This window comes from Oratosquilla oratoria, chromosome 1, assembly GCF_046742065.1.
Source record: "Oratosquilla oratoria isolate Oo_2021 chromosome 1, ASM4674206v1, whole genome shotgun sequence".
Taxonomy (NCBI): Eukaryota; Metazoa; Arthropoda; class Malacostraca; order Stomatopoda; family Squillidae; genus Oratosquilla; species Oratosquilla oratoria.
In genome coordinates, this window is record NC_134777.1 from 117568731 (window position 1) to 117596417 (window position 27687).

The 27687-nt window shown below is 43.9% G+C and overlaps 1 protein-coding gene across 10 annotated transcripts in view; it reads left to right on the plus strand.

Moving 5' to 3' along the window:
- The window catches only part of CRMP (Collapsin Response Mediator Protein), a 237055-nt gene that overhangs the window by 59132 nt on the left and 150236 nt on the right, over positions 1-27687 (plus strand). For 7 of the 10 annotated variants that reach the window (XM_076185022.1, XM_076185057.1, XM_076185082.1 and 4 more), the window contains exons 3-4: positions 16008-16151; positions 19609-19740. In XM_076185022.1, coding sequence (XP_076041137.1) covers positions 16008-16151; positions 19609-19740 — 276 coding nt within the window. Of the gene's footprint in view, positions 1-14905; positions 14939-16007; positions 16152-19608; positions 19741-27687 lie in introns of those variants that run through there. The other 3 variants (XM_076185076.1, XM_076185091.1, XM_076185099.1) reach the window with 2 other exon arrangements.

Here is a 27687-nt window from a genome sequence, read left to right on the forward strand (position 1 = left end):
GAGGGTTGCAATTGCTCTAATCGTAAACGGGAATCGACTTTAGTTGCACGCGCACACCATCTTTGCAATTCTTCCCCACCCCCACTCCGTCTCTACCCTCTATCCTCCACTCCCAGTTCTTCCCCCTCCCCCAGACTCCCACCGATTCGAGTCCCTCTTACCTTGGGTCTAGTTCTTATCCCTCTTCATCAATAAATAAAAAAATAAAAAAATAAATAAAGATAAATAAATAATAAATACATATATACCAAAGGCTTTTCCCCCCATATAAGGGAGGTAGCCAAAAAAAAAAAACAAAGGCATAAAATCCACTCCCACCCATTCCATCCCTATCACACTCCACTCCCCTCCACCCTCTTCTCTCCCTCTTATCTTGGCACCTCCTGGATGACGGGTCATCCCTGCATCTTGTCCATTGCCCTGGGTCAGAAGCAGTGGATATCACAAGACACAGCACATTCACAGCAAGGCCGCTTCATTAAATCGGCGACCCCCCTCACCTTCCCCTCATTGAAAAAAGGAGAAGACGGCGAGAAATCCCACTCCCCCACCTCCCATCTGGCCCTTCCCCATCATGTTTATCCTACACTGATTTAATCCCTCACCCTCTTCGTTTGACTCCTTCCCAGTTAACCCCTCCTCCAGTGATTTAACCCTCATTCGCCCTATTTACACCCCCTCCCCCACCCTATTTATCCCCCACCCCCCCTCACACATCTAAACGTGATTTGGCGAAATGCCATTTGGCGACATGGGAAGTTCACCAAAAATGGACAAGGAATACAATGGATCGATGGGGGGCGTGGCCTGCGAGGTTGCCCACAAGGATAGAAGCGCTGGTAAACTAGTCAACAACAACAACAACTATAACAACAACTACAACAACAACTACAACAACAACAGACTCCGGCGTGCGGTCACACTTAACATCTTGTAGGTTGTTCATATCTGTGTGTGCGTGTGTGTGTGTGTGTGTGTGTGTGTGTGTGTGTGTGTGTGTGTGTGTGTGTGTGTGTGTGTGCCTCTGAGCCTGTCTGAGCTCTGATATGCATGTACAAGCGCGCTTTGATATGTGTTTGTATTGTTAATCACTCGCAAGAATGTTTTTCTTTTTCTTTTAGTACAAATAGACGTGGATTGTCTACATGCATAACTGCATGCATATGCATAAGTGTGTAGACACGTGCACACGAGTAAACACACAAAGGCACAATCACATGCACAAACACGCACATGCATACACACACACACGCTTACACACAAGTTCGCACACAAACATGCACACACACATGCATACACGTGCATATACACACATGCATACACATGCATGCACACACATCACACATATGCATACACACACACATACATGCACGCACACACACGCGCGCGCGCATGTGTATTCCCACACACACGTGCATTCCCACACACACGTACATTCCCACACACGTGCATACACACACACACGTGCATACACACGCACGCGTGCATACACACACGTGTATACAAACATGTATACACACGTGTTTACACGTGTGTATATATATATATATATATATATATATATATATATGTATATGTAATAATAATAATAATAATAATAATAATAAAAGGTTTATTTCTATTACAGTGGTACACTGACAATAATACATTGGAAAAGTTGATTAAAGATATAAAACTTGGAATATATACATGGAGCAATTTTACAATGAGTTAATTATGTGCACAATAGAGGGATAGCACTGTTTTTGTAGCGGTCTGTCCTTGGCGCTTTGATTGGTACGAGTCTATTTATGTGTCTAGTGGGGCGTGGGCGAGTTGGTGGGGCATCAGAGGAGGAGGTGACGGTGTCTAGGTGGGAAAGCAGGCTTTCCCCAAAATTTCCTTAGTGCCTCCCCGTGCCGCTGGGACACCCTAGATAGAGTAAGGGTGGTAAGAGCATGGTCGTAGCTGCTGTACTCCACGCCCAGGATGATCCTGCACGCTCTCTTTTGTACCCTCTCCAGCTTTTGTCTCTGTGTATATATATAAGCAGATAGAATGGATACTCAAGTCAAATGGCTTTTGTACAGCGGTGTTGTTTACTTTTTTATTTTCGCCAAATTCAGACTATTTCATTTGGTCGGGGAAGGGTGGGTGGGGGGTGGCATGGGGCGTCACAGAATTGAAGGAAGTTGTGACCCGTCACCGTATTGATGAGGTGAGAGTGACCGGATGTGACAATTGTTTATCTTCGCCAGTGTTCTGCCAGGAGCTTGACCGTAGGTGGTGCGGTTATACAGTATATCCAAAGTTCCGGTGCTGCAGGTGTTATTGTAGTGTGGTTTAAGTCACGGTTGCCATAGATGTCTTTCGTGTCGTAGGTGTCTTAGGGAGGTGTCTTCTGTGTCATGTGTGAGTGTCGTGGCGTGTCATGTGGTGGTGTGTTGTAGGAATATCACTTGGGTTGTGAGTTTTGTTGTTTGTGGTGATTCACTGTTAGGTGTTCTCAGGCACATTAGAACTCTCCTATTTATCATTTTAGTTTATAAATTGGCAGTTTGAAGTCCCACAACCTCTGCCATATCTCTCCCAAAAGCTTCCCTAACTTCTTTCTCCACCTTCTGTCTGGTCTCCCTCTTCCACGCTTCCCGTCTCACGGCATCCAGTCAGTAACACTCTTGTTCAGTCTCCCGTTTTTCCTTTGTGGCTCCCTCATCTTCGGACTTCGATCAGCTCCACGAAGACCTGATTTTCTCCAATTCTTCCGTCGAACTCCCTAGTTCGTGAACTTCTTCGAGGGTTCTCGCGCTGTATGTGTCTGAGCCAAGGATCTGCTTACTCGTATTCAGTGGTACACAGCCCGTAAACACACAAGGCAATGAGATTGGACCTTGATGTGACGATTATCTATAAGAGTCGACCGTGACAACATTGGATGTAGTGGTCATGACTCGTGATTCCTTGAGAGGATCTAGCTGTAGATTCTCATTTTGCCACATTGTTTTTAGTGAAATACTTTTTTTGGTGCCTCTTTATTCAATGTATTCATTAGAATAGACATACTTAAAGGAAGCCCAGTGGTCCACACAGTCAGTGTAATGGTACCCCATATATCTTTGAAGGATTTTCTTGTCCCCCTTCATGGACGCGTTAGTCTGCAGAGGGCCGTGCGACTGTGTATGGTATATAAAAAAAAATAATTTGATAAAGGAAATATAAAAAAGTGAGTGTTTGTCGTTCTTTCCCCATTAAGGGTGGGAAATTGTCTTGTGAGCTTTTGTCTTATCCTTATGTCGTATGAGCTTAGGTCCGTGCACCTACCTTAAAATCACTTGGATAACGTTTTGTAAGCCATTGTTCATACCAGTGCACTAGTTTGTCTAAATCACTACTACCACTACCACAGTCACTACTACCACAACCATAGTCACTACTACCATAACCATAGGAATATAGCTAACAGAGCAATAGGTTTCATTGCTTGGACGGTAACGAATAGAAGTGCAGAGGTAATTACCAAACTCTTATCTAGCGATAGTTGCACCCATCCTTGATTATGCGGTACAGTTTTGGTCTCCGTCCTAAAGAATGAACCTCAATTCACTAGAGTCAGTACAGAGGAGAATGACCAAACTAATACTTAGGCTCAGAAATTTACCTCACACGAGCAGAAGCTTAGGCACCTTAACTTACACTGTGGAAAGATGGAGAGTGCGGGATGATATATTAGAGGCGTTCAAGTGAATCAAAGGCTTTAACGGGTGATGCGAACAAGGTCATCATATTAAAACAACAGGGCAGGACTCGCAGTAATGGATTTAAACTGGACAAGTTTGGATTTAAGAAGGAAATAGGCAAGAATTAGTTTACTAATAGGGTGGTCGGGGAATGGAATAGACTGAGTAACTATGTAGTAAGCACTGAAACTATCATTTGTTTTAAGAAACGATTAGACAACTTTATGGATGGGAATGACATGTGGTGATGGATACGGAGCTGCCTAGTGTAGGCCTTATGGTCTCTTGCAGTCTCCTTCATTCTTATGTTCTTACTACCACTACGATCACTGCCACCAACAGCACCAGCAACCCCACCAATAACACCATCACCACCACCAGCACCAGCACCACCAGCAATAATACCACTACCACCACCACCAACAATACTAGCAACACCAACAGTACCAGCAACACCATCACCACCACCACCAACAGCAACACCATCCCCACCAACTCCATCACCACCAACTCCATCACCACCAACTCCATCACCACCAACTCCATCACCACCAACTCCATCACCACCAACTCCATCACCACCAACGCCATCACCACCAACACCATCACCACCAACACCATCACCACCAACACCATCACCACCAACAACCACAACACCATCACCACCAACAACCACAACACCATCACCACCAACAACCACAACACCATCACCACCAACAACCACAACACCATCACCACCAACAACCACAACACCATCACCACCAACCACAACACCATCACCACCACCAACCACAACACCATCACCACCACCAACCACAACACCATCACCACCACCAACCACAACACCATCACCACCACCAACCACAACACCACCAACCACAACACCATCACCACCACCACCAATACCACCACCACCAATACCACCACCACCAATACCACCACCACCAATACCACCACCACCAATACCACCACCACCAATACCACCACCACCAATACCACCACCACCAATACCACCACCACCAATACCACCACCACCAATACCACCACCACCAATACCACCACCACCAATACCACCACCACCAATACCACCACCACCAATACCACCACCACCAATACCACCACCACCAATACCACCTCACCAATACCACCACCAATACCACCATCACCTATACCACCACCACCACCAACCACAACACCATCACCACCACCAACCACAACACCATCACCACCACCAACCACAACACCATCACCACCACCAACCACAACACCACCAACCACAACACCATCACCACCACCACCAAAACAACCGCCACCAATAACACCACCAACAACAACAATACCACCACCAGGCAAGAGCACTATTCAGAAGATCACGTCAGAGTCGTATATCACATGCATGACCGTCAGGCTGCCAGCTCACCACATCACATCACATCACACGAGCGTCGCGCATGCGCACGTCACGTACACACTTGTGGGTTGAGGGCTCTCGGCCACAGACTTGTTTGTCACGGACACTTGCAAAGGACGTGTCATTGGCCCTGACAAATTGCAACGAGTCGGTGATCAATCTTGGAAGTCTGCATTGAGACCTTCTGGCTCATCACGAAGTCGGATGAAAAATAGATAAATAAATAAATGCATTAATAGCTAAACTAAATAATTGAATAAATGTTTTAAAAGGACAAACGACAGAGCGGTTCAAAGAAGAAATGGAAAAAGAATATTGAAAACGTAAATAAATGAATAAAAAAATGGATAGATGAACTAAATAGTCATTTTAAAAACAAATGAATAAATGATAAATAGATGGATAGATAAAATTGATGATAGAGTGAATATTTTAGAAAAATAAATAGAATAATTAAAAAACGAAAAAGAGAGAGTGAATACACGAATGAAGAAATAAAAAATGGTTGAATAAATATTTGATAGAACAAATAAGAAAATAGTAAAAAAAAAATAACGTTGGAAAAATAATAAATTAATAGATGAATAAATTAATAAGTTAGATAACTGAATGATTTCAAAGAACAAATAACAATAATAATAAGAAAGAAAGAGAAAAATGGAAATAAGGAAATCTATTGTGATTCGTTATCGTCGTTTCCTGTGGTTCCTCAACACGTGTTGTCCTGCCCGCCCAGCATGCATTATTATCAAGGGAGCGCCGCGCGACATTGGAAAAATGCATAGGAACTTGTATTAACGCAGGCGCACGTGCGCGCCCACACACACACACACACACACACACACACACACACACACACACACACACACACACACACACACACACACACACACACACACACACACACACACACACATACACATACACATACTCACACATACACACACTCACACATACACACACTCACACATACACACACTCACACACACACACACACACATACACATACACATACACATAGTCACACATACACACACTCACACATACACACACGCACACACACACACACGCACACACACACACACATACACATACACTCACACTCACACATACACTCACTCACACATACACACACTCACACTCACACATACACACACTCACACTCACACATACACACACTCACACTCACACACACACACACACACACACACACACACACACACACACACACACACACGCACACACGCACAGGAAGAGAGAGAGAAGACAGAATGAAAGTAAAAAACAGTCCTTTAAAACTGCGTTTAGGGTTGTAGGACAGTGGTGACGCAAATTACCCGTTATTGAAATAATTCTATACATTGAGTCATGCCCCATTGTTGTTTTCGAATAAACATTACGAGAGGAAGAATTTTTTCAATTCCCAGAATGCCTGGCGAATGAAATATATATATATTTTCGTTTATTTTTTGTTTTATAATGAAAAATATATTGTTATTGTTGATGTTGATATATTCTTGGGGTTAATGGAGATGGGTCATAAATCCTATAGTGCCGTGGGAAAGGTCCTACTGTGGAATAAAATCACCTGGCGACAGCCATAATAAGATTATTAAATTTAAAATCCTGACAAGAAACTGGTTAAGACGCTCTTTTCGTGTTCAAAGTTGAACGCTTGCTACAATCTTGCTAATGAACACGTGTAAGAGATAATTGAGACAAGGGAGGGAGGGGAGTGGATGGAAGTGTGAGAAATGGCTGCTTAGGTTGGATCAGGTCGGGTCGGGTCAGGTTGAGTCGGGTCAGGTCGAGTCGGGTCGGGTCAGGTCGAGTCGGGTCGGGTCAGGGTCGAGTCGAGTCGGGTCAAGGTCGAGTCGGGTCAAGGTCAAGGTCGAGCCAGGTCAGGGTCAAGGTCGAGCCAGGTCAGGGTCAAGTCGATTCGAGTCGAGGTCGAATCGGGCCAGGGTCGAATCATGTCAAGGTCGGGTCGAATCATGTCAAGGTCGAGTCAGGTCGCGCCTGGTCATAATCTGCTAATCCGCTGGGAGCCGATTACGCGTTGCAAATCCTAGGGAATGGGGGTTAGAAGAACGAATGTACGAAAATGTATGTGATAGAGAGAGAGACAACCACAAAGAAAGTATTTGTGTAGAGTACTGGGAGGCAGGTATATATATTTAAATATATATGCATATTAATCAACATCAAATCAAATCAACCATCCTGAGTCGACTGCTGAACAAAGGCCTCCTTCATAGCAATCCATGATTCACACGACCGCGCTAACCTCTGCCACGTCACTCCTGCAAACTTCTCAGTCTCGTCTCTACGCCTCCTGTCTGGTCTCCTTCTTCCACGCTTCCCCTCTCGCGGCGTCCACTCAGTAACACACTTGCTCCATCGCTCAACAGTCGTTCACGCTTACCTGCCCAATTCCACTTCCTCTCTTTCATCGCCTCCACAATATCTTTCACTCAAGTCTGCTCTCTCACCCAACTTGCTCTCTTTCGGTCTCTCAGCGTTATTCCCGTCATTGATCTCTCCATTCTCCTCTGTGGAGTCCTTAGCTTTGTCTCCATCGCCTTCGTCATATGCATATACAAGATATTTTTTCTTATGAAATATATTTTTAGAGAATTACTGATTTCTCTCACGACTGAATGCTGATATATTTGTGTATTGTTTAGTTAGGATTATTCATATGTGTATGTGAATATGAGAGAGAGTAGTGAGATCGACTCTTTACACGGGTTTGATTGGAAGTGTTTGTCATGATATATTGGGTCATTGCAGAAATGTGCTCGAGTGCAAAATTGTTATTTATTGCAATGTAGGTGCGTACGTATCCAAGCGACTCGCAATTGATCAAATGTTGATAATTGAAAGCAGACGCACACAGCAAATGTGTGCGTTAATTTTTCAATTTACGGTATTTGAAATGTTCCTATATTTTTTAAATTAGCATAAAATCGTACGATTGATATAAAATTTCTTTAGAAAATATGAGTATATATTCTTGAAAGTTGTGAATTTTTGTGTGTGCGCGTGTGTATGTGTGAGTGTGCGTTTGTGTGTATGTGTGCGTGCGTGTGTGTGTTTGTGTGTGTGTGTAAAACGTGTGTGCACACGCGCAGGCGCACACCATACAGGGAACACTGATATTAGGGTAAGGTATACGGGATGCCCAGGGGCAGAAGGGTCAGTAAAAGGAAGGATATATTTTTTAACATTCTAAGATTGGAACTTTGGAATTAGAGACAGCGTCACACTCGGCCAGTCGCCGTCAGCTTTCGTGTGTTCGTTTGAGTAGAAACGACTTCGGTTACAATTGTTCGTTTTTCGAATCTCCAAATGTCAAATTACATTTGCGTCATACACTGAAAAGTTGAATGACGAACAGTTGAACCTCAACGAATGTTAGACATGTTGAAATACTCATGATGAAGTCTAGAATACTGTTAGCGAAGTCGTCTTCTAGTTGTTCAAATTTGCAAAAGTTGACGAGAATGTGACCAGTGTGAAGTGGAGGAAGGTCCCAGATACACAAGATTTTGAAAAAAAAAAGAATAATGATGATAATGATAATGGTAATGATGATAATGAGGATGAGAATGATGGGGATGAGAATGATGGGGATGAGAATGATGGGGATGAGAATGATGGGGATGAGAATGATGGGGATGAGGATGATGATAATGAGGATGATGATAATGAGGATGATGATAATGAGGATGATGATAGTGAGGATGATGATAGTGAGGAGGATGAGAATGAGGAGGATGAGAATGAGGAGGATGAGAATGAGGAGGAGGATGAGAATGAGGATGAGAATGAGGAGGAGGATGAGAATGAGGAGGAGGATGAGAATGAGGAGGAGGATGAGAATGAGGAGGAGGATGAGAATGAGGAGGAGGATGAGAATGAGGAGGAGGATGAGAATGAGGAGGAGGATGAGAATGAGGAGGAGGATGAGAATGAGGAGGAGGATGAGAATGAGGAGGAGGATGAGAATGAGGAGGAGGATGAGAATGAGGAGGAGGATGAGAATGAGGAGGAGGATGAGAATGAGGAGGAGGATGAGAATGAGGATGAGGATGAGAATGAGAATGAGGAGGATGAGAATGAGGAGGATGAGAATGAGGAGGATGAGAATGAGGAGGATGAGAATGAGGAGGATGAGAATGAGGAGGATGAGAATGAGGAGGGGTATGAGGGAGGATGAGGATGAGGAGGATGAGGATGAGGAGGATGAGGATGAGGATGAGAATGATGATGATAGTTTCCGAAAATATAAATTCACTGATGTCTGTCATAGCCTCATGGTGGTCGAAGACCGAGGAGAGGTAGGGGAATTTGTTCGTAATGTCTGAGGGTACGTGGAAGGAGAATGAAGATAGATGAAAGGGTTTTGCAGTGAGGGGGAAAAACGCGAATAAAAACTCTGAACTAATTACGATGGTCAGATAAGGGGAACAAACGGTCGGCATTATAATCTTAGTTTCTTGTACACAAATGTATATGTATATATATATATATGTATATATATATTTATATATATATATATAATATAATTGTGTGTGTATATATATATAATATACATGTGTTTAGTCTCGGCACAGTTTGACAAGAGGTTACTAATATTCACTACAATAATCATGTTAAGCCTTTTCTTTACAGTGAAATAATAATTATTTTCTATTCTAATTTGATTATATATTTTAGATGTATTTTAGCGTTTTTTTTTCTTGTTTCATGATTTGTACTACGTCATTATCGTGTTTATTTTTGTGATTTTATTCCAGTTGAATTTTTAATTTAATTTTAATTTTGTATCTTTATTTTAGTACTTTTATTTTACCTTGTTTTATGATTTGTGCAATGTCATTATCGTGTTTATATTTGTAGTTCTATTGGAGTTAAATTTTTCCTTTTATTTTTCAATATCCATATTTATTTATTTAATTCCTAATTTCATTTTCTGTTATTCTATTCTATTTCATCTAGTTTCACTTCGTTTCATTTCGTTTCATTTCATTTAATTTCGTTTCATTTCACCTTTATTGCTTCATTTTTAACCGAGCGAAGGAGGCGTCCGGAAATTTAATTGTCTTCCAACTGAGTTAAAGGCTCAGAAGAGGATTTGGCTCCATGAAGGAGATTTAATCCTCTAACTCGGAGGTTAATCCTCACCCTGGGCACAAGATGCCTTTCTTCGGCTGATTAAAATCGCCTGGCGGCAGATCGAACAAGTACGTAAGTGAATAGCAGTGAAAAAGTTGAGGTGATTGTAACTAATTACCCTCACCCGCTTCATGAATTCTCAACACTTGTGTGGTTCCCCATCATATATCTTCCAAATCCCACTCTGCCATGAAGAAAATAATAAATAAATAAATAGATAAAATGAAATAATGATAATAAATAAATGAAAATAAATAGAATGTTGATGAAGAGAAGCCCTTTGCTTTATTACAAAGTTGAGGCATAATTATCTCGTTTCTTCTGTAAGGACGGAATGATTTCTTCATCTTCATCTTCTTCATCTTCTTCTTCATCTTCATCTTCATCTTCTTCATCTTCTTCTTCATCTTCATCTTTTTCCTTTTCTTCTTCATCTACCTCTTCTTCCTTTTCTTCTTCATCCTCCTCTTCTTCCTCCTCTTCTTCCTTTTCTTCTTCCTACTCTTTTTCTTCCTCTTCTTCCTCCTCTTCCTCCTCTTCTTCCTCTTCTTCCTCTTCTTCTTCCTCCTCTTCTTCCTCCTCTTCTTCCTCCTCATCCTCTTCTTCCTCCTTCTCCCTCCTCTTCCTCCTCCTCTTCCTCTTCCTCTTCTTCCTCTTCAAGTTCATCTCATGTAGAAATGTATAATTTGTAACAGGAAACCATTACCCCTCACCCCTAAATTCTTGTCATGCCCCACACCCTCACCTTGAGAATCAGTGTCGACCTTTTTCACTGATAAAAATCACTTGGCGGCAGGGGCTGGGATCGATTCCCAACGGAACTACGCCCTCCTCCTCCGCCGCCATTTTTCGTCTTCATTATAATCACCAATTTCCTTAACTTGTTCATTCGTCGTTCTTCTCGTTCTTTCCCTTGTTCTTCTAGTCATTTCCTTCGTTCTTTTTGTTCTTTTCCTCGTTCGTCTTGTTCCTTCCCCCGTTCTTTTCGTTACTTTCTTTGTTCTTTTTGTTCTTTACCGCGTTCTTAATTACTTCGTCCTTTTTGTTCTTTTCCAGGTTCTTCTTGTTTCTTCCGTTCTTTTCGTTATTGTCTTTGTTCTTTTTGTTCTTTCCCGCATTCTTATCTACTTTGTTCTTTTTGTTCTTTCTCTCGTTCTCCTTGTTATTTACTTCTTTTTTCTTTTCCTCGTTCTTATACTTGTCCTCATCCTCGTTCTTCTCGTACTTGTTCTTATCCCCGTTCTTCTCCTCATTCTTATCATACTTGTTCTCATCTTCGTTCTTGTCATGCGTGTTCTCATCCTCGTTCTTCTCTTCCTCTTCATCCTCTTCTGCCTCTTCTCTCTCCACCGATTTTGAAGAAATATGACCCAAAATTGAGTGAGAAATGGCCGAGAAGTTGGCTGGGGGGGGGGGGGGAGCGGTTCCAAAGTCTCACTCGAGGAAAGAAAGTGAGAAACAATGACCAGGTCTGAGCTGGAATCTGGAAAGAAAGAAAGAAGAAAGAAAAGGAAGAAAAATGGAGCTCATAAGCACGAGAGAACCCACGAAGAAGCTGCTTGAATCGGTGGGGATTATCATTAATCACCCTCCCAGGAAGAGGAGGAGTGTGCAGACTCGTTTCAAGGGCGGGACGTGTGATGAAAACTAAATTGGACCCTGAGGGGGAGGGGGGAGGGGGGAGGGCTTTCAAAGAAATTTTTTTAGAACTTACAACAACGACGAAAGGATTTCACCCCGTCTTCTCCTTTTCTGCATGAGGGGACGGAGAGGAGGTCGACGATTTAATAAAACGTCCTTGCTGTGGATGTGCTGTCTTGTGACACTGCTTCTGACCCAGGGCAGTGGACAAGATGCAGGGGTGACCCGTCATCCAGGAGGTGCCAAGATAAGAGTGAGGGAAGAGGGTGGAGGGGAGTGGAGTATGTATGGGATGGAATGGGTGGGAGTGGTTTCTATAATTTTTTTTTTTTTTTTCTTTTGCTACCTCCCTTGTAAGGGCGAAAAGCATTTGGTATATGTATGTACAACGACGACGACGACGGTGACGATAACCTCCGACGACCTCAGACAACTACCAACAGCGTTCTGTTTGTATTCTTTTCCCAAAGCGAAGTCCAGTTTGTCAAATTGGGGAAAATATAATCTTCCTTCCAAAGATGAATGAAATCGTTTAGCTTCGGCCAGAATACAATAGGCAAAGGATAAAGATATTCTTAATCGCCTAATTACAGTGAAATTCTCCTTTAGCTAAATGAAATCGTATGGAGAACATCGGAATCAAATGAGTGAAGGTGCGTTGTACATTTTTATATAATAGTGATGGACGCGTCAATATGTTTCATTTATGTTTACACAAGTAGTTTCCTGTTTATTTCCATATTGTGTATTATTCGTTTGTTTAAAGTTTAGGCATTGTGTGTGTGTTCGTATGTGTGTGCATGTGCCTATGTATGTGTGCGTGTTCGTGTGTGTGCTCGTGTGTGTGCGTGTTCGCGTATGTGTGCGTGTTTGTGTGTATGAGTTTTCGTGTGTGTGTGTGTGCGTGTGTGTGTGCGCGCGCGCATGTGTGTGTGTGTGTGTGTGTGTTCGTGTATGTATGCGCGCGAGCGCGTCCCTGTCTGCTTATTCCATGTGATTTCCTGTAAACCAAGCATATCTGTGTGTACTATCTTTTATTCGGCAGTGTACGTTGGTGCCATTTCCCATTGTTGGAGTGCGGCATTTTCAACCTTGTGGTCATTTTCTCTCGGCGATGGAGCTTTGCTGCCATTCCTGTGTCATGACACTGCTGGTTGTGTCGTGTCGACACAGCCTCTGTCCATGTTGATTTTTTTTTTCATCCCCTAGTTTCCAAAGTTCGACGACAAAATTTTGCTTCTCTCGTCTACCAAATGTCGCGCCGTTTTCTACATAGATCCAGTCTCGTAAAACAAATAGATTAATAAAAATGTAAATAAATTAAATAAATATTTCTTCCGGGTACGATTGCTGTACCCCTCTTTCATATCTCTCTCATCTCTCGTCTCCCTTTTGTCTCTTGTTAATCTTGTTTCTCTTATCTCTCATCTCTCACCTCTCAACTCTCTTCTCTCATCTCTTCCCTCATCTTTCATCTCATCTTTCATCTCATCTCCTCTTTTCTCTCATCTCTTTCATCACTCTTCTCTCATCTCTCTTCTCTCTTCTCTTATCTCTCTTCTCTCATCTCTTCTCTCATCTTCTCTCATCTCTTCTCATCACTCTTCTCACTTCTCTTATATCTCTTCACTCTTCTCTTATCTCTTTTCTCATCTCTTTCTCTCTTCTCTTCTCTCATCTCTCTTCTCTCTTCTCTTATCTCTCTTCTCTCATCTCTTCTCTCATCTTTCCTCAAATCTCATCTCTCACTTCTTTCTCTCATCTCCCCTCATCTTTCTTCATCTCTCTTCTCTCATCTTCTCTTTTTTCTCTGCTCTCTCTCTCTCTCTCTCTCTCTCTCTCTCTCTCTCTCTCTCTCTTTGAGACTAATTACTACTGAAAAGATAATACTGATTTTTTTTTCTACTGTCACACCGCCCTGTCCTCCTTAAATCTTTCTTTTTACCATCTCTTCGGCTCGATATTGCTGTCCCCAAGGATAGAAACGCTGGTTATTGACAAGAAAATGGTAGAATATTCCTCATCTCTCTCCTCTCCCTCTCAGCATCCCTCTTCCCTTCATTCGCCAACCCCCCTCCCTTCCACCTCATCTCTATTTCCTGTAGTACAATGGAGAATCTAATTAGCCATTGTTGTTGATATTACTAACATTGAATAGTCTTATTGTTAATTTAGAATGTCAAGTTTGTTGCTAAAGTGGCCACAGTTGTGTTATGAAATTAATATAGTTACTGCTTGTTGCGCCTTGCAAGATTCCGTTTTCTATGGTTCTGCGTGGTTGCCTAGAAAATAGGTTCGTTTCATACTATTTTAGATTAAATGTTTTAAGCGTTGTATGCACTGGATGTATTTATCACATTAATGATAAGAATTATTGTATATAATGGACGTTTCCTGTACAAGTTATTTTGATATTAAAATTGAATAATTTCTCGGATCAAAATCGATAGCAAAGCGGAAATGCAAATGTTCTAACTTGTCAAGATGAAATTACGATTCATCTCGTTTAATTGACCATTTGATTGCCTTCATTTGTGATGCCCGATGTATTTTTTATTTCATAGATTAAAAGTTATTAATTGGTAGGAAAAAATTAGTATGCATTCTCATGTTGGCCAGCGAAGTTAGTAGCAATTTTCCTAGCGAGATTGGTTGCAGTAATCAAGTTTGTTAGATAAAGAAAAAGAAGTTCTGGGTAATAGAAATGTTAATTTGCTTAGAATATCAGTAATGTGTTGGTTTGAAGTTGCATTTATATTTTGATTTCATATTAGCTTTTGGGTAAATAGGAGTGAATATGCTAAATTCTTTGGCTCCTTGGATATATTCTCAGTGCAGAGTGTTTTTTATTTTTTTTCTTGACCTCTGCGTTAAGAAAAAAAATGTGTTCGGTTGCATTGAGATGTAGCCAGTGGACACGGGTTCGGAGGAGGGCTAGTGATGGTTGTCGGGTTTGTGAGCACACTCCCTCAGACATCTCACACCCTTTGTAAGTATAACATCCAGGCATCTGTCCTTATTTGGGCTTGTATTATTTTTTATAGGACTGGTGATATTCTTCTCTTGATATCAGAGGGAGTTTTGAAGCATTTGATTTCGTATTCCTGCTGGGTGGGACGCGAAGGCGTTTGTTTACATGCAGAAGTCAGTCCTCTTTGGCAAAATAATGGGTGACTTTAGTTTTGTGAAATTGGAATTTATAACCTGTTGCCTATATTTGCTTGTTTTGAAGCACGTATTGTTGGTTATGACGATATAATAAAAAAATAATTGGGATACAATGTTTAGTGGTATGAAAAATGTCGATATTTTGATACGAAACTCTAAAGGTAAAATTGACGACAAATCCTTTCGCGAAACGAAAATGTTTCACAAGTTGAAACAAATAAATATCTTGTCATCAGAAAAGCCAGACCGAAATTACGAAGGTCATTAATATCGTACATTTATATACGTCACTATTGCCAGTTCGTAATTTGTTTGTCGATGAAATGTGTCCGGTAATCGGGAAATTTCCGGCATCTGGATTTCCCACTTGCTGACTCATTCTACTACCGGGAAGGAAAACTGGCAACGTTGGCCAATGATGCTCCAAACTCATCTCTTTCATTTCCTAATATTAATCCTCAATATTTAATCCCTTTGAGGTGCTAAACTTATCTTTCATTTTCTAATATCAATCCCCTCTTGAGTTGCGAAGCGTGAATTCACGAGTGATTGATCAAGTTACGAGCTTTTGAATTATGGGCGGGTTTCATCGTGTGAATAAAATCGTCTGGCGGCAGCCAGAATACATATACATGCTGTTAATTCCGGATTGCTAAACGTTATTATTACGTGCCCCATCTATGTGTATAGGAAATATACAAGTATTGTGGGGAAATTAATATTGTTTACATTTAATATTTTCTGCAACTATGTTAAAAATAGACATTATTATTTTGTTAAATTGTGAATGTTGTAAATTTTGTTCTTTTAAATCAAAACAAGTGAAATTAATTGAAAGAAACAAACAAACGTTGAAGATAAACTCATGCACGTAAATATGCTTCTTCCAGGTCCCTGCCACCTCGCCCCAGTACAAATCCGACAAGGAGGCATCGCCCCGGAGTGAGGATAGTTTGCATCCGGAGTCGCCCATATCGGAGAGGAGTGTGAGTTTGCTTTCGTCTTGTGCAAAATTTGTTGAATTAACTCTTAAGGTACGTGTTTGTTAAAGTATATTTGAAAGCAGTGATGAGATGGTAGTATTTAAAGGTTTACGTTCTTTTTTTAATATTGATTGTGATCAGATAAACGTCAATTTGTTGATTGCTCAGACGCACCCAAACTTGAAGCGGATTAGCTGAAGTGATTATTGTGGTTGTGGTTGTCGTGGTATTACTTGTACCTAAACAAGTGGTTAGTAACGCGGTGGTTGACAGGGGCTAGTTGATATATTTTTTTTACTTGTAATATGTTCAGCAATTTTTCTGTAACCGTTTTTTCTTCGCTAGATTATAGTGGTCGGAGAAGTGCCAAGACCTGTAGATTTGTTATGATCAAAATAAGATGTTTAGTAATCTGAAGTGGTGGTTCTAGATAAGATTATTATGTGACATTGGTGAAATAATGCTCAATATCATGGAAACTTGAGCATAAAATACGTGAAGTCTTAGGATAGTTTTGGCCGAAGATTTGTGTAGAAACGTGAGATTGAATTGTGGTAATATAGTTCAAATTTCTCGTGACGTGTTAATGTTAAAAACCGTGAAGCAGAAACGGACTAGTTGCAAACGTAAATATAGTAGCAACGTTATCATTGTCACATTAGCGTGACGATCTTAGTATAGTGTTTCGAATTTTCATTTTGTCAAGAAACCGGTATACGCAAGTTTTTACCATCCAGCTCGCTACAAAACAAAATAATGAATATTTACTAAGAAAAAATTATTCAAAATCCTGATTTTGATCGCATGTGGTAGGCATTTGTCATTTTTGTGAGATTCAAATTGACAAATGTTGACATGCTTAGTTTGACGAGTCGAAAAGCGAAACTGTTAGTTTGTACTGGCCAATCAGCGTTCAGTATGAGTCAGGGGCGTGGCCAGATATGCGTAAGGGTGTTAATTGCCGAACTATATATTTATCTTAATCTTTCGTCAAATTATACATTTTTATTTTATTTTTTATTAAACTAAGAACATTCCTCAGGGTGTGAGTGGCGTTAGATTATTTAGATTTAACGATTGTAGTGTTTGATTGTAGTAGAGTGGAATTGAGTGGATAAATGAATTTGGAGTGAATGAAGGTGGATGTAAGTAGAGCATTCGTGTCTGGGGCTTTGTAGAGTATGTAGGTAAAATGCTTGCGTGCGTGTTTTTTTTTCTAATTCTTTTATGTGTGAGTGTATGCGTGTGAGCAAGTTATGATTTCTGAATCGGAATTCTTGTCAGTACAGTTTTGAGTAGTCTGTATTTGAATGTGTGTAAGAATTTTAACGTTGTGAATTCGAAACAAGATGATGTTGTCAAGTCGTTGGGAAAAGAAATGTGGATGTATGGATGGGTGCATGAACGGGTAAGGGTGTGGTGGAAGGGCACCCATAGAAAAAAGGGCGAGCCTTAGTGGCCCCACCCATAGCATCGATTTCCCCACCCCCTCCCCCCTTTCTTCTCCCACCCATCCATCCTTACACCTGCACGTGGGGCGCAAACGCTGAAGAGGAAACTGACCGTTTCCCCCTCTTCCACCCTCACACTCCCTCTTTCCCACCCTCACACTCCCCCTCCCCCACCCACTCACCACACGGGAGGAGAAGGAAAACGGGCGAGACAGCAGCAGCAGCAGCAGCAACGTCGCCCGCCAAGGTGCGTCGTCTGCCCAGCGTCTGGTTTCCGTTAAATTAAACACGGTGACGCCCTGTAACGGATTCTTCTCTAGCCAACATTAAACGATTTTATTCGGCTCATGGAGGGAAAGAGGAGATTTTCTAGTGACCAATATCTCTATTTCTCTAGAATCTGACGTCTCTCTTCCCATCAATCAGTTGAATAAAGCTAATTGAAATGTTATCGGTGTTTAGGAGAAGACGTGTAAAGTGCGTTGCCGTATTGTAGGGTCGTTGGCTCGGGCAGTGATGGACAGATCTGTCAGACTGCGTTCGTTAGGAGAGATTGCCATCGATATCTTGTCTCCTAGGCGTGGGGGATGACTCACGTACGTGATGTCATGTCTTATGGGCGTGATGTTTTGTCAATACGGGCGTGATATGTCGTCCCATAGGAGTTTTTTTCCCTATAGGTGTCAAATTAGGTGTCTGATCTATAATACCGAAACGTATATACCCAGTGTGTGTGTTTGTGTATGTGTGTGTGTGTGTGTGTGTGTGTGTGTGTGTGTGTGTGTGTGTGTGTGTGTGTGTGTGTGTGTGTGTGTGTGACAGTCAAGATGAGACCTCTTTTCCTCATTTAGCTCCTTGTTAAGTCGACAAATATCTGTTTCAAGTGGTCAAGGACAAAGACCATCTGGGAGGTAGATGGTTGGGTCCCTAGAGCCAGCTGGTAGGGGTCCAGCTGTCATGGAACTGGTCCAGCTGTCATGGAATTGGTTCCGTAGTGTAGAGAGGAATAAAGTTTGCCATTTTATCAGTTGGAAGATTCTGCCAAAGGTGTCATGGAAGCCAAAGCAAATGTACAGTTACGATCAATTTGTGATCCACGCTAGACTTCTCACTACGTCAATTTGTGTGTGGGTGTGTGGTTCATCATGATTCACCATGGTCTTGGATCACGTGTTGGACTCGTGATCGACAGCTATTTTCCCTCCCGAAAGAGAGCTCAGAGCTCGTATATGACCGATCTATGGGTAATGCTGTGACCTTACACGCACACACACAAACCCAACTCCCCGCCCACGAGAGTTGGAGTGACGACTCGCAGCGCAGCGATACTGAAATTATTTCAGCCCTAACGGGGTTCGAACCCGGACCACCGTAGTGGCAGTCGGGAACTCTAACCACTGCGCCACGGTGTGTGTGTGTGTGTGTGTGTGTGTGTGTGTGTAAAGTACGTGACATGTTTTCCTATGTAGTACATAGCTTACAATTGGGTAATTTTCTTGAATAGATAGAAAAAGTTTTCAGACAGGATTTGAATTTTATATTATAAACTGAAGTTGGTCAAAACTTTTGCTCGTGACTGTACAAGTAATAGGGAAAGGGTTGTAGAGTAGTTCAGGGTAATCGGTGAGTAGTTGTAGTCTGCGGGCGGCCTCGGCTTGTTTCGCTTTTGGCGGGAAGGAGGAAGGACCCGTTAGCCAGAATAAAGTGTGTAAATGTATCTTGTACCATAGTGGATATTCCAACCTGACCCACGATACATGAGAATTGTTGGTACATCTTTTGTTGTTGTTTATTTGGTGTATATCTATTGCTGCTTCCTTTTATTTATTTATTTATTTATTCATATTTTTTCGCTGTTCTCCACGGAGCAATGAAATTTATTTTTTGTGGGGGCAGGTATTATTAGGAATGGTACATGTAGTTCTTTCACAAAGTTGTAGGTGATGTGAAAGTATCGGAAACTGCATTGAATGTAGTTGTGTAATACCCTTTTATTCTCTCACATCTCCTTCAGGATTACCTAAGCTTACACGTTCTCCCTTCTTCTGCCACTACAGCAGCAGCAGCAACAGCAGCAGGAACGAGACATGGACGCCAGCAGCGACGAAGGGGTAGTGACGGAGGAGGTAGTGGCTGTCAAACGCGTAGGACGCACCGAAGCCGAGCCCTGGGCCGACAGTCCTGATGGGGTAAGTGTTCTTGAGCTCCTGAAGTAGAAGGGAAGGGAAGGGAGGTGGTCATGTTCTTGGCGAAGAGGTAAAAGGTTCTTGTTCTTTTCGTATGGAAGGTGTGGTGGGTCTGGTTGGAACAACGTTGTTCTTGGTGTCCGTTTTCGATTTCGCTTTTTCTCTTGCGCGATTTTTCACACTATTGCGTTCTTTTACTCACATTTTCACACACGCGCTCATATTTTCACATTCACATTTATACACTCGCTCTTTTATAAGAACATTATACTCGCGTTCTTGTATTCGCAGTGATACTTGATCTCGCTTTCAATCTTTGTGGTGAAAAATGCGGATTTTTTTTTTTTTTTATACATAACTTAAAGGGTATTTTTTTTTCTCTCCACGAGGAAGTGCCTCTGAACACCTGTTGGAGATTATCGAGTGGTTACTGAAGATCTTGATAATTATAAGGAATGACGCATTTTTTTCCTTTGTTTAAAATGCCAACCCCGGACGCGTTTTGAAACACTGCAATATATTCATGTCCTGGAGTAGACAGGAAAGTGTGTGTGTGTGCGTGCGTGCGTGTGTGTGTGTGTGTGTGTGTGTGTGTGTGCGTGTGTGTGTGTGTGTGTGTGTGTGTGCGTGTGTGTGTGTGTGTGTATGTATGTGTATGTGTTGCCCCCTGAGTATTGATTACTCGGGTCCGGAAAATAGCTGAGGAATGTGATCGCGTTCCTGGGCGTTAGTGACGTCATCAACTTAGTCTGCTCACGTACCCCTATGGACTGCTGTTCTTCATTCCCTCACGAGAGACCGCTTCATAACTAAAATGTGTAAACATATCCACTAAACCTCACTATATTTCGGTTAGCGGTCCCACCTAGGGAACTCTCTGGCCACCCCAGGGTCCTAATAGGACCCCAGTTTTAGAACCACTGGGGAATAGGGTCCTTCCCACAGGTGAATAAACTCGTCAGGATGTAACCAGCGCTTCTGTCCTTTTGGAACCGTGTCGCGCCAGAAAAGGACAACAGTAAAAGTTTCAAAGTAATCGACATTAATCTTTGCATGAATACCAGTCTCCGGTCATAAAGACATGCTACGTGACTCTGGGCTGTAAGGGTATCACCAAAGTCACTGAAATATTGACGGGATAAAACTTGTGTTGTCATTACTTCATACAAGGCCTGGCAGTAGTGGACGTAGAGAACTTTAGAAAAAAAAATTGTCTTGTCTGGTCAAAATGGATATTTTTATTTTCATTTTCTTTGTAATTAATCCTGTCCGAGCCCCCCGAATGCCTGAGAGGAAATCCTGGCTAATTAGCGATGCACTGAATAAGTTTAGGTATTTGTTAGACCCGGTCAATGCAGCGACGCTCTCCCCCCCCCCCTCTCGATGGAATATATTCGCTTGGGGACACGATTAAATCCTCGCAGGGAATTCCAATGCAGATTACAGGGTTGGGCGAGTTTTGCTTCCCCTGGTGGATCTTGGTTCCACTTAGTGGATCGTGGTTCTTGTGGTGGATTTTGGTCCTCCCCCGGTGGATCTTTCCCCCTCCCCCGGTGGATCTTGGTCTCTCCCCCAGTGGATCTTGGACCTCCCTGGTGGATCTTGGTCCCTTCCCCCGTGGATCTTGGTCACCTAGGTGGATCTTGGTCCCCCCGGTGGATCTTGGACCTCCCTGGTGGATCTTGGTTCCTCGCTGGTGGATCTTGGTTCCTCCCTGGTGGATCTTGGTCGCTCCCCCGGTGGATCTTGTTCCCTTCCCCGGTGGATCTTGGTCCCTTCCCCGGTGGATCTTGGTCCCTTCCCCGGTGGATCTTGGTCCCTTCCCCGGTGGATCTTGGTCCCTTCCCCAGTGGATCTTGGTTCCCCCTGGTGGATCTTTGTTCTCCCATGTGGATCTTGGTCCCCACTGGTGGATTTTGGTCCCCCCTGGTGGATTTTGGTCCCCCCTGGTTGATCTTGGTCGCCCTTGGTGGATCTTAGTACTTCCTGATGGAACTTGGTCCTCCCTGGTGGATCTTGGTCCCCCTTGGTGGATATTGGTGGATGTTGCTCCCACTGGGTGGATCTTGGTGGATGTTGCTCCTCCTGGTGGATCTTGCTTCCCTTGGGTGAATGTTGTTCTCACTAAAAACTGTCTTGTGTTTTTTTTTTTAGTTATTATTATCTTGTATATTTATTATTATTATCATTTTGGTCCAAAAGCAGACTTATTTTCTATGTTTGTACGAGTAGCTTTCTTCTTCAAGAAATTCTTCTTTTGGAATTAGTGAACTTTGTTGCCGCTACTGAACCTCTTTTTTCGTCAGTGACGCATTCCTGCCACCAGTGACATTTTTGTTGATAGTTAACAAAGTTTCTGCCTCCTCCTTTCTGCCACCATTCTGTCCTCCTGTTCCATACCTTCCTTTCTCTCCCCATTTCTTCCATTTGTCTCTCCCATTATCTCGCCTTTCTTATCCCCCTTGTCTTCCCCTTTATCTCTCCTTTCTTCTTACCTTTGTCTCCCCCATTATCTCACCTTTCTTCTCCCCTGTGTCTCCCCCTCTATCTCTCCTTTCTTCTCCCCTTTGTTTCCCCCTTTATCTCTCCTTCTCCCCCATTATCTCTCCTTTCTTCTCCCCTTTGTCTCCCCCATTATCTCTCCTTTCTTCTCCCCTTTCTCCCCCATTATCTCTCCTTTCTTCTTCCCTTTCTCCCCCATTATCTCTTTCTTCTCCCCTTTCTCTCCCATTATCTCCCCTTTCTTTTCACCTTTGTCTCCCCATTATCTCTCCTTTCTTCTCCCCTTTGTCTCCCCCTTTATCTCGCCTTTCTTCTCCCCCTTGTCTCCCCTTTTATCTCGCCTTTCTTCTCCCCTTTGTCTCCCCCTTTATCTCGCCTTTCTTCTCCCCTTTGTCTCCCCCTTTATCTCTCCTTTCTTCTTACCTTTGTCTCCCCATTATCTCACCTTTCTTCTCCCCTTTGTCTCCCCCATTTTCTCTCCTATCTTCTTACTTTTGTCTCCCCCTTTATCTCTCCTTTCTTCTCCCCTTTGTCTCCCCCATTTTCTCTCCTATCTTCTTACTTTTGTCTCCCCCTTTATCTCTCCTTTCTTCTCCCCTTTGTCTCCCCCATTTTCTCTCCTATCTTCTTACTTTTGTCTCCCCCTTTATCTCTCCTTTCTTCTCCCCTTTGTCTCCCCCATTATCTCACCTTTCTTCACCCCTTTGTCTCCCCCATTATCTCTCCTATTTTCTTACTTTTGTCTCCCCCTTTATCTCTTTCTTCTTACCTCTGTCTCCTCCTTTAACTCTCCTTCCCTCTGTCTTCCCCTTTATCTCACCTTTCTTCTCCCCTTCATCTCTCCTTTCTTACAATTGTCTCCCCCTTTGACTCACCTTTCTTCTCCCATTTATCCCCCCTTTATTTCGCCTTTCTTCACCCCTTTGTCCCCCCCTTTATCTCACCTTTCTTCTCCCCTTTGTCTCCCCCTTTAACTCACCTGTCTTCTCCACTTTGTCTCCCCCTTTCTCTCCCCCTTTCTCCCCTTTGTCTCCCCTTTTAACTCGCCTTTCTTCTCCTCTTTGTCTCCCCCTTTATCTCACCTTTCTTCTCCCCTTGTCTCTCACATCTTCCTTTTCTCCCTCTATTCTCCCCCTCTTTCTCCCTCGCCTCCCTTTCCCAATCCATTTTTCCCCTTTTCTCCCCCTCCCTCCCTTCTACACCCCTTTTCTTTCCTTATCTCCCCCTTTCACCCCTCCCCTCTTCTACCCCTCTTCCACTCCCCCCACATTGCATCCCCCCCTTTTCTACTCCCTTGCGTCCGCAGTGGACCCCATGACCCCGCTGGAGTCTGCCCCCCCCCTTCATCCCCCCCCCCCCTCCCGGTTTCCCCTCTCTCCGTTCCCCTCTCGCCTTCCATGACGCCATCTGCGTCCCTCGGTTGCGTAACAGGGCAGCAGTACACATGACTTGGGGCCGCTTGGGTGTGGTTCCTCTTTTAAAGTGGATAGGAAGGAAGTACTGCGTCGGATCCCGGGGTCCTGCCGCAGGCGGCGGCAGCGCCGATACAGGAGGAGGGAGAACGAGGCCGGCGGCACAAGCGCGGAGGGAGGGGGGTTGATAGGGGTGGAAGGGGGGGGTGTTTCTAGAGGTGATAGCCGATAGGTGTGGGAGGGGTGTGATAGGGGTGGGTGGTTTTAAGGTGCGATAGGGGTGTGAGGGTGTGTGAGAGTGTGATAGGGATGGGAGGGGTTGATAGGGGTGGAAGGGGGGGGTGTTTCTAGAGGTGATAGCCGATAGGTGTGGGAGGGGTGTGATAGGGGTGGGTGGTTTTAGGGTGTGATAGGGGTGTGAGGGTGTGTGAGAGTGTGATAGGGATGGGAGGGGGTGTTTCTAGGGGGTGATAGGGGTTTTTCTAGGGGTTGATAGGGGTGGAAGGGGGTTTTCTAGGTTGTGATAGGGATGGGAGGGAGTGTGCCTAGGGGGTTGATAGGGATAGGAGTGGGTGATAGGGATAGGAGGGGTTGATAGGGATAGGAGGGGGTGATTTTAGGGTGCGGTAAGGATGGGAGGGGGTGTTTCTATGGGGTGATAGGGATGGGAAGGGGGTATTCTAGGGGGGTGATAGGGATGGGAAGGGGGTGTTTCAGGGGGTGATAGGTGTGGGTGGTTCTAAGGGGTGGGAGTGGGGGTAGGGGGTGGTCAGGTTGGGAGAAGGGTTTGGGGTTGACAGAAGTAGAAGGAAGGTTAGAGGGTAGATAGGGGTAGATAATGCTAGAAGAAGGGGGACTGTAGGGGTAGATGAGCTTAGGGTGTGAGGAAATGAGGGGAGAATGTGAGGGGAAATGGTCAGGACAGTGATTAAGAGGTAAAAAGATTTCTCGGGTGTGCGTGCGTGCGTGCGTGCGTGCGTGCGTGCGTGCTTGTCTGTGTCTGCAATTGTGTAATAGAGTGAGAATGGGGAGTCATTAGGGAGTTTGAGGCACGGAGAACTATGTAGGGGTGGTTAGGGAATGTGTGCGTATTCACCATTGTCTTTAGATCACGTGTTGGACTTGTGATTGACAGCTATTTCACTCCCGAAAGAGAGCTCAGAGCTCGTATATGACCGATCTATGGGTGATGCTGTGACCTTACACGCACACACACACACACCCAACTTCCCGCCCACGTGAGTTGGAGTAACAACTCGCAGCGCAGCGATACTGAAATTATTTCAGCCCTGGGCGGGATTCGAACCCGGACCGCCGTAGTGGCAGACGGGAACTCTAACCACTGTGTGTGTATGTGTGTGTGCGTGTGCGTGCATGTGTGCATGTGGAGAGTATGTGTTAAGGGAGTTTGAGAGTAGGATAGGACAAAAGTTAGCACTTCCATTGACGGATTTGTGTATATATACACAGAGCAAAGCTTAAATTCACTTCTTGTCCCTCCCTCGCCCTCCCCCTCCTCCCTCCCTCACTCACTCACCTTCTTCTTTACTTTCTTCTCTTTTTTATTTGTTCTTTCTGATCTTTGTTTTTTTTTTATTGTTTTTGTTTTTTCTTTGTTCTTTTTTATTTTGTTTGTTTTTCTTTTTCTTATTTTGTTTCTTTGTTCTGTTTTCTTGTTTATTTCGCTCTTTTTGCTCTTCATTGTTCTTTGTTCTTTGTTCTACTTTATTCTTTGTTCTTTTTTCTTTTTTTTCTTCATCTTATTAATACTCCTCCTCTTCTTCCTTCTCTTCTTTCTTTTCCTTTTCCTTTTCCTCTTCTTCCTCTTAGTCTTCCTCTTTTCCTCCTTCTTCTTCCTCTTCCTCATCCTCCTTCTTCCTCCTCTTCTTTTCTTCCTTTTCCTCTTCTTCCTCTTAGTCTTCCTCTTTTCCTCCTCTTCTTCCTCATCCTCCACTTCTTCCTCTTCATTTTCCTCTTCTCTTATTCCTCATCCTCCTCTTCTTCCTCTTCATTTTCCTCTTCTCTTATTCTTCCTATCCTCCCCTTCTTCCTTTCCTCCCCTTCCTCTTTTTCTTCTTCCTCAACCTCTTCTTCTTCCTCTTATTCTTCCTCCTTTTCTTCTTTCTCCTCTACTTCCACTTCCTTCTCTTCTTCCTCTTCCTCTTCTCCCTCTTCCTCTTCTTGAGCGGGGGCCCTGGTAAGGAAATCCATCATGCATACGGAGGGGGGGGTGAGGGCACCTTGAGGAGCCAAATGCAGTTTCTCCACGTGGGAACACTGCGACAGGAATCGGGGGATGCGTAGGATGCGCCTCCTCCTCCTCCTCTTCCTCCCTCCTCCCCCCTCCTCCTCTTCCTCCCTCCTCCCCCTCCTCCTCCTCCCTCCTCCCCCTCCTCCTGTCTCCTCCTCCCTTCTCCTCCTCCCTTCTCCTCCTCCCTCCTCCTCCCTCCTCCTCCCTCCTCCTCCTCCCTCCTCCTCCTCCCTCCTCCCTCCTCCCTCCTCCTCCTCTTTCCTCCTCCCTCCTCCTCCTCTTTCTCCTTCTTTCTCATCTTCTCTTTCTCCTCTTTCATCTCCTCTTTCATCTCTTCTTCCTCCTCCTCTCCCTCCCTCCTCCTCCTCCTCTTTCTCCTTCTCTTTCATCTCCTTCTCCTCTTTCTCCTCCTTTCATCTCCTCCTCTTTCATCTCCTCTTTCATCTCCTCTTTCATCTCCTTTTTCTCATTTTCCTCTTGCATCTCCTCTTTCTCCTCTATCTCCTTCTCCTCTTTAATCTCCTCTTTCTCATTTTCCTCTTTCATCTCCTCCTCATTTTTCTCTTTCATCTCCTCCTCCTTCTCCTCTTTCTCCTTCTTTCTCCTCCTCTTTCATCTCATCTTTCTCATTCTCCTTTCATCTCCTCTTCCTCCTCTTCCTCCTCCTCTTCATTCCTGATGCCCTCCCTGCAATGGACGGTTTAGGGCGTTGCGGCAGGACTAAGAGGAGGAGGAGGAGGAGGAGGAGAAGGAAGGGTTAGTTGAGGGTAGGGTGTGGGTGGGGGAGGAGGAGATGCGAGGGAGTTGGAGTGCTGGAGGAAAGGACTGCGGCAGTGTTGGTGATACTCGCCAACACTCTCCACTGAGTCCTGTATTATTTATTCCCACTCCTACATAACACTTTCCCCTAATCACTACCCCCCTCGAGTTCACCACCACCACCTTCACCACCACTTTCACCACCTTCACCACCGCTACAACAAACACCACTTTCACCACGACGACGACAAGCACCACCACGACTAGCACAACCTTCAACACCACCTTCACCATCACCACCACCACGCCCACGACAATCACCACCACCACGACGAGCACCACCTTCAACACCACCACCACTACCACCACCACTACCACCACTACTACCACCACTACCACCACCACCACCACGAACACCATTTTCACCACCACGACGAGCACAACCTTCACCACCACCTTCACAATCACCACCACCACGACCACGACAATCACCACCACCATGACGAGCACCACCTTCAACACCACCTTCACCACTACCACCACCACGACCACCGCCTTCATCACTACCAGCATGGGCTCCTCTTCTCTTCCTTCCGTCCTCTTAGTACTTCTTCCTCCTGCTGGCACCACCATCACCTCTTTCGTGTCTTCATCCCTTCTGTCATTCAATATTCTTTTTTTTTTCTCCCCTCTCCTCTCTTCCCGTCTCTTCCATCCTCTTCCCGTGAATATCCACCATATCTTCCAATTTCCTTCTGTTTTTTCCCTTTTTCTCTCTTTTGTCTCTCGTTCCCCCTTTCGACGCAATGTTCAGGATTAATTGTCATTTTATCTTCGTCACCCTTACGACTCTTCTTCCCTTGTCGTTAAGCTCCTGAGCTTTATTCCCTCCCCCCCTCTCTCTCCTCTTCTCTCTCCTCTCTCTCTCTCCCCTCTCTCCTCTCTCTCTCTCTCTCATCTCTCTCTCCTTCTCCTCTCTCTCTCCTCTCTCTCTCCTCTTTCCACTATCTCTCTCCTTCTCGCTCT